This window comes from Syngnathus scovelli, chromosome 11 (assembly GCF_024217435.2).
Source record: "Syngnathus scovelli strain Florida chromosome 11, RoL_Ssco_1.2, whole genome shotgun sequence".
Classification (NCBI taxonomy): Eukaryota; Metazoa; Chordata; class Actinopteri; order Syngnathiformes; family Syngnathidae; genus Syngnathus; species Syngnathus scovelli.
In genome coordinates, this window is record NC_090857.1 from 8,516,486 (window position 1) to 8,533,872 (window position 17,387).

Here is a 17,387-nt window from a genome sequence, read left to right on the forward strand (position 1 = left end):
TTGTGCACATTCAACAGCCCTTTTCTCTCAATATAAACACACAATATCATCTCGACTGGCATTTTAAAACAGCAGCATTATTCAATTCTGGCTTAAAAAGAGCAGTAGTAGTTTAACACTGCCATCTTGTGTTCAAATTGTTTTAACATGCTCATCGTCTAAGCGTCAACTTCGGGGTTGGTCTTATAAAACAGATTTATTTATTTATTTATTTATTTATTTATTTATTTATTTATTTATTTATTTATTTATTTAAAAAGTCGCAATTAGAATATTGCTGTCATTGTATGTCTTTTGGATGAGGAAAGTTAAGTCACTGAAAAATACGCGAGCAAATAAAAAAGGAGTGAAACATTAGGTCCATATTTGTATCGAGTTCGAATTGTGTAATAAAGATTTATATGACTAAAACCATTTTTTTATATTTTATTTCACATCGTGTTTAAATATTTATGAACGTAGAACATTTCCCCACATTTTCGCTAGGTGGCAGTGCAGGCCAACATGTTTGCTTAGTTGTGGTCTCACAGCTGACTGCGTGACGGCAGCATGGAGGAAGGAAGCTTGACAATCCCGTTCCGCCTCCTCCCTACACACCGACACCAGGAAAACTTCCCGTAAACGCTCAAGTCAGACCTTCAGGACTGTGCAGTGGCTGGAAAGTGTTTCAGACCTTCAAGACTGTGCAGTGACTGTAAAGTGTTTTTTTTTTTTTAATGTGTAACAATCCATCTTCATTCCCGTTCGACTCCATTCGAAGTTAAAAGGTGAGTTCCGGACGTCTTTATGGCGACGCAGATTCGGTCTTGAACATTGTTAATTCTGCACACCTTAATGACTCGATGAAAAAAAGAGAGCACTCGCATCACTGGTTGCACGTCACACAAACGTGAATGATTGCTGTTGTAGTATTAGAATGGCATGTCTGAACATGCCCAGACATGGCGGCTACTTTAGCAAAAAAAGCAGCTGTGTTTGTCCAAACAGCATTATCATGGCACCAAAGAGACGATCTGCCGCTGCTACCAAAGCGGGTTGCAAGAAGGCGAAGGCAGAACCCGAGGCACCGAAGCCGAAGGATGCCTTTACCTCCGCTAAAGAAGCCCTTCTGGCCGCAGGGCCACAAACCAAAGGCAGGAGGAAGGTGGACGAACACTGCTCACTGTCAGGGAGTGGAGAGGTAGCAAAGCACGTCAAGGCCCAGTCAGTTGTCAGATGCAAACACAATGGAATAACAAATGGTGTCATGTTTCCCTCCAGGTGCACGAAGACTTTGACTGCATGCTCAATCAGACGAATATTGGACACAACAATAATAAGTTCTATGTAATTCAAATCATTAAAGCAGCCAACAAGTACCATGTGTGGAACAGATGGGGCAGAGTGGTAAGTTGTGCTGCTGGATCACACTTGGGCAAAATATTGGGCTTGTTGACATCTGACCCGCCCACAGTGTAAAGCAATAAGCCAAATATTAGGTGCTTTTATTTTGAAAGTGCTTTTCATGTGCTCACTTAGTACAAGCAAGAGATGCAACCTGCTTCTGAAGTGTTGTGACTTTTTATTATTTAGCTACTTTCCTTACTACAGCCACTATTATTGTTATTTTGCCTGTAAAACTGGCATTAGTGTTTAACTTGTAGCCAAGTAATTTCTTAAGCTCTCATAGATCAGAAGTTCCCACGATTTAATAATCACTTTTTATGGTTGTTTTGCTTCCTTTTATATTTTTGGCAGTGTATTAATTTTGATCGATAAAGTGATAACATCAGATTCCTTTTCATCCAAATTCAGGGCGAGACAGGACAATCCAAACTGAATATGTTTTCAGATATTGAAGGTGCCATAAAGGACTTTGAAAAAAAGTTTAAGGACAAGACAAAGAACAACTGGAATGATCGTGAGAATTTTGTGTGTCACTCTGGGAAGTACACTTTGATTGAGGTGGATGGAGATCAGGATGCTGAAGTCAAGGTAATGTTATTTAAATGCAAGTTAGGCTGACTATAAACAAGCAAACATGATGACTAGCAACTCCGAAACTGTTTGTCCCATTTGTTAGGTGGACAGTGTGGATGGAAATACTGTCAAAGTCAGTAAAAATGTGCTACCTTGCACCCTGGATAAAGCTACACAGGCGCTCATCAAGCTCATTTTCAGCAATGACATGTTCAAAGAGGCAATGGAATGTATGAACTTAGGTGGGTGTGACATGGACGGACAGGTTTGACCACTCTTGTCATTTTCCAAAGTCGATGCATACCTGAGCCCCTGTGACTGACCTTGGTTACAAACTTGAAGATCTGACTTTACCTCCCACCTGATCTCATTGTGATGAATTTGTGTGTTGAAACAGATATCAAGAAGATGCCACTAGGTAAGCTCAGTAAGCTGCAGATCGCAAAGGGCTTCGAGGTGCTGGAAGAAATTGAAGCAGCCTTGAATCAAAAGAGCAAAAGGCCGCAGCTTGAAGAACTTTCCTCCAAGTTCTTCACAGCGATCCCGCATAACTTTGGTCGCAACAGACCACCAATCATCGACAACAACGACATTGTGGACAAGAAGAAAGAGATGCTGATGGTCATTTTTCTTTCGTTGTTTATCAATTGTTCAATGGCTCTCCTTCAGATGATTTTCCTCACGAATTACGATCTTCTCAACTAGGTGCTGGCTGATATCGAGCTCGCCCAGACCCTGAAATCAGAGACGGAGAAGGCACAGGAAGAGATGATAGAAGTGGTTCCTGACCCGCTCGACCAGGACTACGAGTCCCTCAAGAGCAAGCTTTCTCTGATGGATAAAAGCACAGAAACATTCAAGATAATCGAAACATACTTGAAGCAAACACAGGGCTATCGTAAGCCCAAAATTGTCAATGTATGGGAAGTTGACAGACAGAGCGAGGTAGGAGCTGGGCTTTACTTTGGTCCTTCTTACTAAGACCCGAAGCTGCAATTAAATTGTTGCATCTTGCAGGGGGAGCGATTTCAGGAGAATGATGCACTGGAGAACCGCCGTCTGCTGTGGCATGGCACGAACATCGCGGTAGTGGCCGCGATACTGAAGAGCGGCCTGAGGATAATGCCCCATTCGGGGGGCCGCGTTGGTCGCGGTATCTATTTTGCATCTGAAAACAGCAAGTCAGCATCTTATGGTGAGGACGAGTAAATGCTTACCCGTCATATCTGAAATCACGGTAACCACAACAAAAATTGCTTCTCGTTCTCATTTCTAGTGCGCACGTCCAAAAAAACCGGCGTGATGTTTTTGAGTGAAGTGGCCCTCGGGAGAGAACATACCATCACTAAAGACAACCCCTCATTGAAAAAGGCTCCTAACGGATACGATTCTGTCGTTGCGCGTGGTGAGGTGGAACCAGGTATTTGAGTGACTACACAAGTCAATGAATCTCGATACTTTGAAAGAGTTGACAAAAATGTACTAATTACTACAGTCCTGAGGAAAAATCATTTTGACTAAAAAACACTCAAATCAAGCGTTGCTCTAAAACGATGTGTGTTTTCAGATCCCTCTAAAGACACCTTCATCACCCTTGAGGGCAAGAAAGTGGCCGTCCCACAGGGTAAGCCTATCAAGCAGTCTCAGTACGCTGACAGCTACTTCAGCAACAGTGAATATCTCATCTACAAAGAGAGTCAGTGTCGCCTGCGCTTCTTGCTTGAGCTCAATATGTAAGGAAGGCGGGACCCACCTTATGCCCGCCTTTGCCTTTTTACTCACAAGTTCTACAGTCCATTCATCCAGTTAAGAGTGGGAAAAATTGAACTTTGGTTCACTCAATTTAAAAAATATCAATCTGCATTGCCGCTCATTTTGCATCCCTTAATGAATTTTTAAGGTGTACCTAATATTATGGCCGGAGTCTTGGTAGTCTCCTTGAAGAAGCTTGCCTCTGCTTTCTAATGCATCACTTGATATGTGCAATCTGGTTGTGAAGCCTTTGCGAATGCATGTCATGCAATCTTGAAAATGCTTTCAATTCTATATACTAGAATGTTTTAATTCTTCTGTAATTATATTGTTCAATATTTAGAGGAAAACATGCTATAAAGTGCAATGTTACTACTAATCCTAAAGCACTGTCCATACTTTTAAACTGCAAAGAAAATGCCCACTAAGTGCTTCTGTAAAGCAAAGCAATATGGAAGTTGGAATATTTTGGGTGGATTTCTTGCCTTGGTTGTGGAACCTACAAAGTTGTATTCCCCAAAATTCATTTAATTTAGAGTTCAAACTGAATTTTATGCTAATGTCCGTACAATAATCCCAAGGGATTTTAGCGAGATGCTAATGACGCTATCATGTAGCCGGAAATATGACTAATGACTTGAGAAGCTTGTCAAACATTTTTGCTGCCCATTACGCTTCTATTTGTCTCAGCTGATTTCATCGTCATTTTGACTTAAACTGTTTTAATTTTCTATGCTTTGCCACTTTCTTTACACTGGTATCAGACCAAAAAATAATAAAAAAGTTACAATGCTTATTAAAGCATTATATGGTTAGTTCTTAAAGTTTTATAATGGCAGCAGTTCAAGGCTGGATTTAATAAATTCACGTGATTAGAAATTTCCCATGGGAAACGTTGTTTTGTCAACCAGTGTTCCCGAACAGATTGTGTTCTACTTTAGAGGTTCCAGCAGCATCACGCGGTGCTCGTAGAATGACCGACACGCTGTGATGTCATTTGCACTATATGATAGAACCAATAAATTGATGTCCCTCGAACAAACTTGTTTCGTTTGTATTCCTCAACTCCTGGATATTAATTCTGTTCGATGCATCGTCAAAGTCAGCAAGCCGTTTTAAATGTTGTTTAATAATGTTATAATAATACATTAACAATTCATGAAAAATAGGTAGGTTTCGGCCCAAGTCAACGATATACATTTGCAATTCTGGTAATGTGTTGGAAGTCTAGCCTTAATTTGGTGGGAAGTAGGACCCTGGAAAAAACGGACTTGACTGGGGACAGTGGAGTGTGTGTAGGTTTGAGAGGAGGGGGGAGGGCACACACACACATACATACACACACGCACAATACAATGTGTGACAGTCGGTGCCATACACAGCACGAGTCATGAATGGCAGCCCTACAGGAGCAGGGCAGAGAAGAAGGACGAGATTCACCTCAAATAGAAGAAGATGATGACGTGACAGTCATAAAGTCGCGTGTTCTGCTGCTGTATGCTTGGAGATACGCACTTATGACCTCAAGAGGCTGTCTGGGAGAAATCAACCTGTTGCATTAGGACAAGATGGACCCTCATCTGGGGTGCAGACCCATTTTTGTCATCACAAGGAATGATAGAGCTTGATTTTTCCATTGGAGCCATGTGGAGTTTCAATCTAGCTACTCAGGAGTCTGAGCTGTTTATGAAGTGAAGAACACAGACGATGGGTGAGTACTTTTCAAAATGATAAATTCTGCTTGAACTTTTAAGGTTATATGTCATACCTTTCATGGTCTAGCTTTATAATGCCAAACAATGTATTTTCAATTCTTCGCTTTAGAAAACTGTTTATGGAGGAACCCAATGAGGATTTATTGTTCTGAAAAATGTCAATAGCACTTTGTGACAGAATGGAACAGGGCATATTAATTTACTTGTTCAATTTTTACTTGTTAAGTGGTTGTCTTAAAATACTTTTATTATTTATTATGACTGCGTGGACATGGATTGTTATCCTTGTGCTGAATAGTATCTATGGATATACTGTTGCAAAACACAACCACAATATTTGACAGTTTACGTTGTAGGGTTGGATAAAGATATCGATTTAAGTTTCCAAAGAAATTTCCACTTTTTGGTTTTATTTAGACAGTGGCCTAACAAAAAAAAGCAGTGATGGTTGGTATCCACTGGGTAAAATGCATTACTGCCCCCTGCTGGACTGGAGGTTAGCAATCTGGCTTGAGACTTCACGATTTCAGAAATACATCCAAACTTATAACTAAAACCCATTTGGTCTCATGTATGACTTTTACCACAGCAGGTTCTAGCTTCCTTTGGACAATGAAGTTTACTAACTCTGTCTCTTGATCTCAGGACATCCAGCCATAAAGACATCTCCGACAGAAACGGATCAAGTTATGGAAGAATAATGGCGGAGAAGTTTATTCCTATGATTTCGTCTGTCTCAAATCAGCCCAATCCAAATTTTTCAACTGTCCCATGGGACCAACATCCAACAGTTCCTTCCGACGTGGGCGTGGTCACGAGCTCCCAGTCGCAGCTCAAGGATCTTTTTGGCTTGTTCTGCATGGTGACGCTGAACCTTATCGCTTTGTTGGCCAACATTGGCGTGATGGTGGCTATCGCTCGCGCCCCACACTTGAAGAGGTTCGCTTTTGTGTGCCACCTTTGCGCTGTGGACCTACTGTGCGCCATTCTCCTCATGCCCCTGGGGATCATATCCAGCTCTCCCTTTTTCGGAACGGTGGTGTTCACCGTTCTGGAGTGTCGGGTTTACCTTTTCCTCAATGTATTTCTCATCTGTTTATCCATTCTCACTATCACGGCTATCAGCGTTGAACGCTACTTCTACATCGTGCACCCGATGCGATACGAAGTTAAGATGACGATCAATTTAGCCATCGGTGTCATGTTTTTTATCTGGATCAAGTCGGTTGTCCTGGCTTTGTTGACTCTGTTTGGATGGCCGGCATATGGGAACCAAAGCTCCATCGCTGCGGCTCACTGCTCTCTCCATGCGAGCCACAGTCGCCTTAGAGGATCTTTTGCCGTGCTCTACAGTGTTCTCTGTTTCCTGGTTCCTTCGGTGATCATCTTCTCCGTGTACTGCGCCGTGTACAGGGTCGCTCGTTCAGCTGCCCTGCAACAAGTGCCCGCTGTTTCAACGTGGGCCAGCGCAAACCCGTATAAGAATCGGTCGGATTCCATCGGCAGCCAGACCACCATGATCGACACCAACCGCTCTCTGCCCCAGAGACTTTCCCCGGAAAGGGCCTTCAGCGGGGGCAAGGCGGCCATCACCTTAGTGTTCATTGTGGGCCAGTTCTTGATCTGCTGGCTGCCTTACTTCATCTTCCACCTGCAAATGTCTCTGACCGGATCCATGCGCAGCCCAGGAGACTTGGAAGAAGCAGTCAACTGGCTCGCCTTTTCCTCATTTGCAGTCAACCCGTTCTTTTACGGTTTGCTCAACAGGCAGATCAGAGAGGAGCTGGTCAAGTTTCGCCGCTGCTGCCTTACCCAGCCGGTGGATTTTGGCGTTAGCAGCCATGAGGGGTCCCTGCAGGAGAACTTCCTCCAGTTCATCCAGAGAACCACCAGCACAGCTGAAACCCGCTCCAGTCCCAGAAGCACTCTTGACCACAGGGTTAAGATCCCAGGGCAAATACCAGAAGATCACACTTAGGATGTCAGTAGAACATTTTTTCTATTATTCTCAAGGCTTCCTTTTGTTGTTTAATTGGAGTACAGTACAACATCCAGGGTGGTCTTTCACATTTGGCCAGGGTACTTTTGCTATAACAAAACTATTTCATGATTGTGATGGAACTTTGTTTTATTATTGAAAAGATTAGTGGAGCATTTACCACTTGGCCTGCTTTCCCCACACAGAAAATAAAGCACAAATATACCAGGACCCAAAGACAAAATTGCATTATACCCCAAAAAATACTACAGGGTTTATGACATTATTTATTCACATTTCCACTCAAACGCCATCTGCTGGATGGAACTGCAAGATGTTTGTGAAGTTCAACTATTGTTCTTAGTGATTAGACCTAAGAATTGACTAATGGAAAACAACTTGCTTATATTGTCATTGATGTCATTAATTGACCTTTGTGTGTTAATGTTGCCAGGTAATGTTGTAACTTCAATAAATTCGCACAGTGCAAACACAGCCATCTCCGCAATGTGAGCAGCTCTTGTGAATCTGAGGGGCAATACCTCCAAGTTCCTGTGTGCAACAGATATGCTGATAGACGCTGAATGTCATCCCCCTCGGTCGTCATGGCAATTGAGTGAGCCGATAACTCAAATGGCAACAAGGACCTTTCGGTTGGATGTATGTAGATCCTTGTTGGGGTCTACTTGTTCTGGGTCTGCACTGGTGATGTGCATTCCAGTTCTTTTAAATGAACTGATTCAGTTCACTCAAAAGATTTTTTCAACGAATCATCCCCCCCCCCCCCCCCCGACCCACACACACTGATCCTTTTTTTTTCTTTTTTTTTTATCTTCAATAACACAGAACTAAGCAATACACCAAAAACAATCAAGTGAACACGCGGTAATGTCGACAACGGAACGAGAGTGAACGAATCACTTCCTAAAGGGATTCGTTCTTTTTTCAGTTCATATGACTTCAACCAGTAGGTGTCGGTAATGCGCATTGAAGGTGGTGCTACCTCACCATAAAACAAAACGAAGAAGAAAATGACGTAACTTCCCGTTCACGAATGACTCGTAAATTGCATTTCCCGTTTGCCAACTAAATGGATCTGTGCGTGAACGAGTCAGTGAGTGATTTGCATTTCCAGTTCATCGCGAGAACGGATCAGTGAGGGAAAGAATTCTGACTTTCCCGTTTGCGAACGAGCCAATGGGTGGACTGCCTTCCTTCCCGTGCATCTCCGGATCAGTCAGTGAACGTGTTGCGTCTCCCTTGTTATATGAGTTGGTGTCCCCCAAAATAACAAATGTCGACAACAGATTTTTTTTCTACCTTTTATTCACACAAACACATTCGGTATAATAACACCATCAAACAAAATAAATAAATTAATAAATAAGAAAGTGTAGCGAACGATTTGGTGAACAATTCTTTTGAACAAGTCTTTTGAGTGAACCGATTCTTAGGTTCACTTAAAACTGGAATGCACATCATTAGTACAAAAGAATGCAGGCGGCCAAGAGCTTTTGTGTCAAAATAGCCAACTGGTTAGTGATATGGACTCTTGCTCAGTAAGTCCCTGGTTCAAGTCCAGATATGAGCATATACTTAACTGTGCTTTTAGAATTGGAACCCTGCTTTGTATGCAAACAAATGAAAGTTTTTATGTGTAAGTACATAAAGTGGCCCCACTCCCAAGTTGGCGGAGCAAACCAGTGGACATTGGTTTGGACATTGGAAATTGGACATTGGGGGCGGCCCCGAGGACTAGAGCTTGACACCTGTGGCCTTTGACCATGATATTTCCCTAATAAAGTGGCCTGTTATTAGGTACACTTGAAAATGGCGGTGTACCTAATGGAGTGTCCGTGTGATTCCCTCGTTAAGTGCACCTGCGTGAAAAGTTTTAGCTCCTTTTGAACGTGAAAGTGGCTAAAAGTTTTCACGCAGGTGCACTTAACGAGGGACTCTTGGAAAACATGTTGGAATGCGGCCCCGAGGACTAGAGCTTGACACCTGTGTCCTTTGACCATAATATTTCCCTAATAAAGTGGCCTGTTATTAGGTACACTTGAAAATGGCGGTGTACCTAATGGAGTGTCCGAGTGAGTCCCTCGTTAAGTGCAGGTGCGTGAAAACTTTTAGCTCCTTTTGAACGTGAAAGTGGCTAAAAGTTTTCACGCACCTGCGCTTAACGAGGGTCACTTGGAAAACATGTTGGAATGCGGCCCCTGAGGACTAGAGCTTGACACCTGTGACCTTTGACCATGATATTTCTACTACACGAGGTTAAAAAAAAAAAAAAGAATAAATAAGAAAGTGTAGTGAACGATTTGGTGAACGATTCTTTTGAACAAATATTTTGAATGAACCGATTCAAAAGATTCAGTTCAAACTGGAATGCACATTACTAGTACAAAACAGTGTAGACGACCACAGGCTGCCAGGTTGACATAGTCAACAGGGTAACGACATGAGCTCTGAATTGGTAGAATATTGGTTCGATCCCAGGTGTGAGAATGTACATTAATGTGCTTTTATTATGCAATTAACCCTTTATTTATTCTTTTTTTTTTAAACCTCGTGTAGTATACCTATTGAAGTGTCCATGAGGTGTACCTACACATATTGTCATATAAAGCAGTTAACCAAATGTCTGATTTTCATGTTTTAATTGGTGAATAAAAAAAAACAAGGAATAAAACACCAGACAAGTTTTAACATAAATGTTTATTTGAAAATAATAATAATAAAAGTAAATTTCAAACCAGCAATCTAATGTGAAATTGTAGTAGATATATTGGATCACAATATTTAGGCATATATATATGCATATATATACACGTTATTTAAAAACTTCTACGGGTGTTATAAAATCAAGATTACCCGAAGAGAAGCATAATCTCCCCTTTGTTGCATAACGGCGCATCCCTTCATGCAAAAACGTTAGCCGGTAGCTTGGAGAGAACGCGCTTAATAGAAGTGGTGTTTCAGTGAGCGGTTCATTCTTTCCTTGGAAAATCGTAAATCGACATTCTGGCTTACATAGTTCACGCCAGGAGGGAGACGCAACACGTTCACTGACTGATCGGTTGATGCACGGGAAGGCAGTTCACCCATTAACTCGTTCGCGAACGGGAAAGTCATGATTCGTTCCCTCACTGATCCGTTCTCGCGATGAACTGGAAATGCAAATCTCTCACTCACTGACTCGTTCGTGAACGGGAAGTTACGTCATTTTCTTCTTCATTTTGATTTACGGCGTGGTGGCACCAGCTTCGATGCGCATTACTGACACTTACTGGTTGAAGTCATATGAACTGAAAAAAGAACGAATCACTTTAGGAAGTGATTCGTTCACTCTAGTTCACTGAAAAACAAAATTCGTTCACTCACGAGCAAACACTAGTCTGCACGCATGACCGGATCCAGCCTATATGTTCTGAAAGTCTTCATCAACATGTGAAAATGTGCTAAGTATAGGCAGGAAAGGATCAGCGTGTCAATGTGTACAGTGAGCGAGCTATGGTTAATATATAATGGAAATCATTACAGAACGTTGATAATGCTCTTAGAGTGCCAACAAAGTGCTATTTTATGGCCACCAGTGTTTGTATTTGCCTTTCATAAAAGGAAGACAGAATGAATTATGTTCGCAGCAAATAATGTCAAATACGATGTGATTCTTCTTAACCAAGAGCTTCACATTTATGTAACTTTTTAAAAAAAAATTTGCATTAGGTAATTAGGATAATTGACTGAAATCAAATGCATGCTGAATTTGTGAATTTAACAGCAACATTGTTCCAATTTGGAAGCTCACCTCACGTCATCATCACTCATCTGACTTTTGAGCAAGCAAGCAATGTCTGGCCTCCTATCCATTTAGGATGCAGCGTCCTCGCCTCTTTTACAGGAACACTCTGATGAGAAGAAAACAAAAGATGGTTAAAAGAATTTTGACGCCAAGGCTTCAGTCAGGGGCAAAGACACAGATGAGTTGGAAAAGATCCACACCGCAGCTAAGGGCCTCTGTGCCGCCTGCAGCAAAAGTGATTGTGGGGAAGGTACTGGATTATTGCTCTTGGGCTTGCTACTCAAATCTTTCTCACTCACATACGAACTACTTCCTGTCTTGCTCTGATGACGGAGCTGAGCACCACAGGCTGCTTCGAGAGGGACGGATGTCTATACTGCCGGGAAGACTACGAGCAGCTCTTAGCGCAAGGGGCCCTTTGGAGGCTTCCCATTTATTTGCAGTCAAAAAATGACAGGATTTCATCCATCCATCCATTAGGCCTTATTAGTAGACAACCAAGTGATTTAACAAAAGCACAACACCTGAAGAAAAATTCATCTATGATCTCTTATTGCTTGAAAAAATCTTTACTTTTTCTAGTTGGAAACCCTAGTGGCTGTTTATTTTATTCCTATCGATTCCAAGAATTCTCCCTCACCAAAAATTCCAAATTTTCTCCATGACAAAACCCACAAGAATTTGGACTCTTCTAGTTTTCCCCCTTTAATTCCCACATTTAGAGAGATTTAAACTGTTCCACCTTTAAACTAGTCAGCTTATGCCTACTGACCTTCCCTAAAATTCCCCAAGTTTTTATTTAGCTTCTTAGCCTTCACACAATTTCTCCAGAAATTGCATTCTAGTCTATTCACTTGTTAGCTCTAGTGCACACTGCTGCCCCCAAGTGGACTAAATTATGCATGTGTGAATCCTCAATGGCTGGCGATTCCACTATTGGAAATCAAATACTGCAGCTGGTGAAATTTCTCTTTCATTCTAATATTGTATGTTATTCATATTGAACACAGAACAGGGCTTCAAGGGTAAAGCGGATATGAATCAACATCCAGGCCTCGTTAACTTTACAGTATTGTGTTTGCAACAATTCCCAAGTGTGTCTGACTCTGACTTCCTTTTGTTGAAGAGCGAATACCTCTGTCCATCAAAAGTGAGCCTTATTATCTTTACGAAGGTCACAGCTCTTGTACTTGATATCATTGGATCGTGCATGTGCGTGTGTGTTACAAAAAGGTTGCATTTCGAGAGAAAGAAAAAATGACTGGAGTTACAAGAATTATCATTAGTGCACTGATTATTGTCTTCAAACAAGCATCCATCCATTTGCTGGCTAATTATTGCATATCTGAGCCATAATGGCCCACTCCCAGTAAAAGGTCGTAAAAGGTTCTTCAAAGACTAATTAGAGAATGGCATAAAGTGAACTGCCGCATTAGCTTGTGTGTTACAGTCATTTGAATGTGCTTGTTAATAATGAGCTAATAATGACAATGACGTCTTGTTGGCGGGGGGAAGCATGTTACTGTTGCCATGGTGAGGGCACGACTGCTCATTTCACACCCGACCCCGATGTACCTTAGGTGAGATTCCGAACGGAAGTCGCTCCATCTGTAATTTCCATATGTTTATAAATCAAATACACTGCCGCTGTCTTTCAAAACAACATGTTAGCCGAGAGAAAATGTCACCTGATTTAACATACTGATAAATCCGTGCATACTGATGTATGTATGACATCCAAGTACAAAGCAACAAACATGCTAGTTTGCATGATTTGACAGTTTGATAACTAAACACATGACCCATTACTGGCATCTCCCCGCCCCATCACAGTAAACGTGGTCTAAATTTAGGTGCGGGCTGGCTGCATGACGTGTATTAGGATCAGGTGGCCTCGCTTGGACTCTGAGGGGGCGAGGCCGGCCCACCTTCACTCTCTCCTGATCTATTTGTGTCCATCTCCCTCCTGGCTTGTTGGCTTGCCACAGCAGGAATGCTGCCCGTCTAATCAAGTCGGATGGATCCACACACTCTGATCCCCTTTCCCTGGCCCATTGATGCCGCCTGGGGACCAGAGCGCCAAATGCTAATGCCATTTGCTTCAACAGAAGATCCAATAATCAACAATCTGTTAGCTGCCTTCTTTCCCAAGTTCCCATGAGGGTTTCCTATTCTTTTTTTGGAAACATGACAGTATATGAGCTATTTCTTGTTTGAATACAAGATTCTATTATAGAAAGCACTGACTGATAGCAACAACTGCATGATGGTAGGAGGACAATTAAGACTAAAATGGCCATCCTGCCTATTTGCACCACACTGATGGGGCTCACAAAGAGGCCGCCATTAATGTGGAACACTCCAGCCTGACATTTTCACTCTAATGGGTCTGCATTCTACACAGTGTTAAATTAATATCTCTCACCCAGTGATGAAGCAAACTGAGCGACACTTTTTTTTTTTTAGCTTCGAAATGAATTTCTTTTGTTTCAAGCTAGCATTGGAATTCATTAGGTCATGCACACGTACCCAGTGAAGTGGCTGCTGAGTGTAGCTCTTAATAATTAGACTGGAAAAAGACATGAGAAGCTTCCTGATCCGCATCGCAAATCCGAATTAATTTAACAAGCCGTTGAATACATCTTGAAACATCTTTAACAGTGTCAGTGACGCTGTGATTATTTTTTTGTCTTCTCTGCAGTTGAATGTAATTAAGTCACAAAACACAACATTCCACATGCAGGATTGTTTGCTTGTATGTTCGTGTGATGGAAGTTGGTGCCACAGTGCAAACTCTGCCCAGTCGGCCTCCCGCAAGCCCATGTGAAATGTGACACAAGCGTGGGCTCTCCTTTAAGGCATAACTTCACCACATTGTGTGCGTGTGTGTGTGCACGGTGGGAGGTCAGGCCTCCAAATTTACCAGGGCGTGCAGCAGCTGTCCACTGGCATGTCAACGGGATCGTCAGCACAGTCCATGCAGGGGTTCACTCCGTGCCTGCAGTGCGCCTTTTCACTCCTCTTCATCATCCAGGACCTGCAGCCCCGAATATGGCGGACCAGTACCAGTACAACGCCAACGATGAAAAGATCATGAAGGACAGCAACACCAAGGAGATCGATCTTATCAACCGTGACCCGAAGCAGATCAATGAGGACGTGGTGAAGGTTTGTGCCATGCGACGACCGCTCCCTTTCAGTGGAAGGATGATGAAAAATATTTTGTAGAACATGCATGGACATAAAAATTTGTAGCTAGCAAATACAGGTTGCTGCACTTGATCAAAATTCCTTAAATAGATCAGGAACTATTCCTGTTGCTTGTTCAGAAAGTCGTGTTTATTTTGGGAATGGTGGAGTATGCGTGTAACTGATATCCCGAGCTATCATGTTTTATTTAGATTCGACAACTGTTTATTCTCTGATTCTTAGCGGGGATCACTTATTTACATTTACCATGAGATTAGATTTTGTTTTGTTGCTAACTGATGGGAAGTCTGCAAGGTTGATGCACAGTATAAATATAATTGCATGCATATTTTATGTATAAGTACACACACACATTTCTGCATGCGACAATTTTATAACAACATTGTTCTGGAGGGTTTAGGCAATCCCCTCTTCTTCAAAACGCCTTCAGCCCTTGACAAAATGTAAACCAATTCAGCAATTTGTTCCGAGGATGAGCCCAGACGGTTTTCTTTGAACAATCAGCTCGAGCGGAACCTGGCCATTGGTTTGGAAGACAAAGACAAAATGTTTATAGATGTGTGGGGTGTCTGCTGCCCGCCTGCCTGTCTGAAAAGTTCATTAACATTCTGTTGGAGTCTCAGCTTGGAATGCAGACAGATTTTCCAAGAGCTCAACTGGCAGATTGCAGCGTAACCTGGCCCGCACATGTGATACTGTACTACTGTCCACACTAACACGACCCACTTGGCAATTATAATTACCTCCGTTCATGGACACAGTTGACAACTGAGTGCATTTGAATTGCTAACCAAAACAGCAGCAACAATTAGAAAGCACAATGATGTCATACTATCTTCCTAGTGAGGTTACAGAAACAAGTCAAAGCCACACTAAGTTTGTTTGCTACATCACAGATCACTCACTCATGTGTATGTGATCTCAGTTCATGAACATTTCAGGACCAATTTGCTGACCTTAATGTCATCAGGTGGAGTTCGAGGACGTCATCGCGGAGCCAGATGGCACACACAGCCTGGACGGCGTCTGGAAGCTCAGCTACACCACCTTCACCGTGTCCAAGTACTGGTGCTACCGCATTCTGTCCGCCATCTTCGGCATCCCCGTGGCTCTCATCTGGGGCTTCCTGTTTGCCTTAATCTCCTTCTGCCACATCTGGGCGGTGATGCCCTGCATCAAGAGCTGCCTGATTGAGTCGCAGTGCGTCAGCCGCATTTACTTGCTGTGCATTCAGACCTTCTGCGATCCTTTGTTCGAAGCCCTGGGCAAGATCTTCGGCAGCGTACGCGTGGCACTGCGCAAGGAGGTCTAAAAACTCACACGACGCTGCTGGGAAAAGTGCGATCAGACGAGGCCTGCTATCTTTTTCTACACCACGTTGGCGACTATATTTTGTCTACCATTCTCTCATCCCAGAGAGGTCTGTTAGTAGGATTTTGTACAAAAAAAGGTAGCATTATTAGTAGAAAATTGATAAGTTTGCCCCGCCCCCTTTTCATGGAGAGATCTATTATCATGAGATTCAAAAAAATATTTTGCACATGAAATTACAGTTATTAGTAGAAACATTTTAACCGCTTTGTAGGATTTCATACAAAACACACAACAAAGTAGAATTATTAGCAGGAAATGGATTATGTTGTTTTTGAGTTATTGACTTTAAAGAAAATATTACGATAAAAAATTAGCCCAAAATATAAAACTTAGCTTTTTCATCATGGAGGATTTTCAGTACGGCTGTTGTTCAATGAAAACTTTGTCAGAGACAGTCAGCTTTCTTTTTAAGTAAAACGCTTCTAAGTGGATGGCAACGTTTTGTGGAATGCGTTATTATTTCAAAGTGCATCTCTGCAGGCGGGTGACACACACAATCACAAACACACGCACACAAACACACACGTTTTTTTAACTGGATGCCCACTGTGCCTTTGCCACAGAAGCCCAGTGACAGCTGCGGGAGGCAACATGCTTCTGTGGCAGCTCTGCCACCCTGGAAGGCCTTATTGTTGATTGGGAGGGCGCGGGAAGGGGGCCATGTTCCCCCCCGCCTCCTTCCACAACGTCAATAATTCATATGAGATGGAGTGAAGTGCTCATCACTGTTGCGCCCACTGTTGACTTACGTGCATGCAAGCGTGACACGTCTTCTGGATGGAAAAATGTCTTTTACGATGTCATGTGTTAACCTTTGTTGACTTCAGCTAACTGTGATTAAACTTGCTCGAATGCATCATTAAGTGCAAATTAAATCAAATGGATAGTCCGTGATATTTCTTGAAAATGAATTTGTCAAACTCACCACCTCTTTAATGATTAAACACAAACGACATGTAAATGTGAGTAGGTTGTGTCTTTTCCCATTTAAACTAGATTGCCTTGTTGATTAATCAGTGCCCCCCACAAGAGGCTGCTGTTGTGCATCTTTCACATCTTTTTTTTTTTTTTACCAATTAAAACAAATGGAAAAATATTCTGCACACCTGATGATCTCGAATGCATCCTGCATGGCATAGTGGTTGTAAATCATAGTGTTAATATGAAGGGTTAATATGTGTCCGCAGTCACTTAATTTTAGTTGATGCATTTTAGTTAACTTATTGTCCAGCATCAAATTGTATTATGGAAATGAGAGTCTATTATTATGATTAATAATCCATGAATGAGATTTCCCCCTCCTTACAACAAAGATAAATAGAAGTTCGGCAGACCGTGAGCAATAATGACCCAACGTTTATGTTTAGGAAATTATGAATTATTTCAGATTGTAAATCATATTTTAGTCAAATGTTGACAAGAACACACAAAAAAATGCCATTTTGTAGAAACAGAGTAGCATATGTTATATAATTTCCTTCATCATTCTTTGCTCCACTAATACTGTTTGTGTACTGTAGTACAACCAACAAAAGCACCAATATATATATATATATTTACCTTGGTCAACTTATTAAGTGTTTTAATCATACAG

At 42.0% G+C, this 17,387-nt stretch overlaps 3 protein-coding genes across 4 annotated transcripts; all 3 read left to right on the forward strand.

Moving 5' to 3' along the window:
- Positions 1-533: 533 nt before the first annotated feature.
- On the forward strand, positions 534-4,753 carry parp3 (poly (ADP-ribose) polymerase family, member 3). 2 transcript variants are annotated; one of them, XM_049734786.2, is made up of 10 exons: positions 534-767; positions 970-1,180; positions 1,261-1,386; positions 1,795-1,974; positions 2,063-2,201; positions 2,357-2,580; positions 2,665-2,904; positions 2,977-3,154; positions 3,236-3,379; positions 3,527-4,753. In XM_049734786.2, the coding sequence occupies exons 2-10, from the start codon at positions 995-997 to the stop codon at positions 3,694-3,696; spliced, it is 1,587 nt and encodes a 528-aa protein (XP_049590743.1). In that variant the 5' UTR covers positions 534-767; positions 970-994; the 3' UTR covers positions 3,697-4,753. The 2 variants fall into 2 exon arrangements, with proteins under 2 accessions (XP_049590743.1, XP_049590742.1); XM_049734785.2 differs by having other exon boundaries at positions 535-767; positions 988-1,180.
- A 131-nt stretch (positions 4,754-4,884) lies between these two features.
- gpr61l (G protein-coupled receptor 61-like) lies at positions 4,885-7,899 on the forward strand. The gene is made up of 2 exons (XM_049734789.2): positions 4,885-5,422; positions 6,072-7,899. Exon 2 carries the CDS (start codon positions 6,127-6,129, stop codon positions 7,402-7,404), a length of 1,278 nt encoding a protein of 425 aa, XP_049590746.1. The 5' UTR covers positions 4,885-5,422; positions 6,072-6,126; the 3' UTR covers positions 7,405-7,899.
- A 6,218-nt stretch (positions 7,900-14,117) lies between these two features.
- cav3 (caveolin 3) lies at positions 14,118-16,754 on the forward strand. Its single transcript, XM_049734793.2, has 2 exons — positions 14,118-14,377; positions 15,390-16,754. The coding sequence occupies exons 1-2, from the start codon at positions 14,261-14,263 to the stop codon at positions 15,729-15,731; spliced, it is 459 nt and encodes a 152-aa protein (XP_049590750.1). The 5' UTR covers positions 14,118-14,260; the 3' UTR covers positions 15,732-16,754.
- The last annotated feature ends 633 nt before the right edge of the window (positions 16,755-17,387 follow it).

Excerpts from the sequence above, each read along its gene's own strand:
- parp3 (XM_049734786.2), top strand. The coding sequence starts at position 995 with ATGGCACCAAAGAGACGATCTGCCGCTGCTACCAAAGCGGGTTGCAAG. Across the intron at positions 1,181-1,260 it reads CACTGTCAGGGAGTGGAGAG|GTGCACGAAGACTTTGACTG; the intron begins GTAGCAAAGCAC and ends GTTTCCCTCCAG. Across the intron at positions 2,905-2,976 it reads AAGTTGACAGACAGAGCGAG|GGGGAGCGATTTCAGGAGAA; the intron begins GTAGGAGCTGGG and ends TGCATCTTGCAG.
- gpr61l (XM_049734789.2), top strand. The coding sequence starts at position 6,127 with ATGGCGGAGAAGTTTATTCCTATGATTTCGTCTGTCTCAAATCAGCCC.
- cav3 (XM_049734793.2), top strand. The coding sequence starts at position 14,261 with ATGGCGGACCAGTACCAGTACAACGCCAACGATGAAAAGATCATGAAG. Across the intron at positions 14,378-15,389 it reads TCAATGAGGACGTGGTGAAG|GTGGAGTTCGAGGACGTCAT; the intron begins GTTTGTGCCATG and ends TAATGTCATCAG.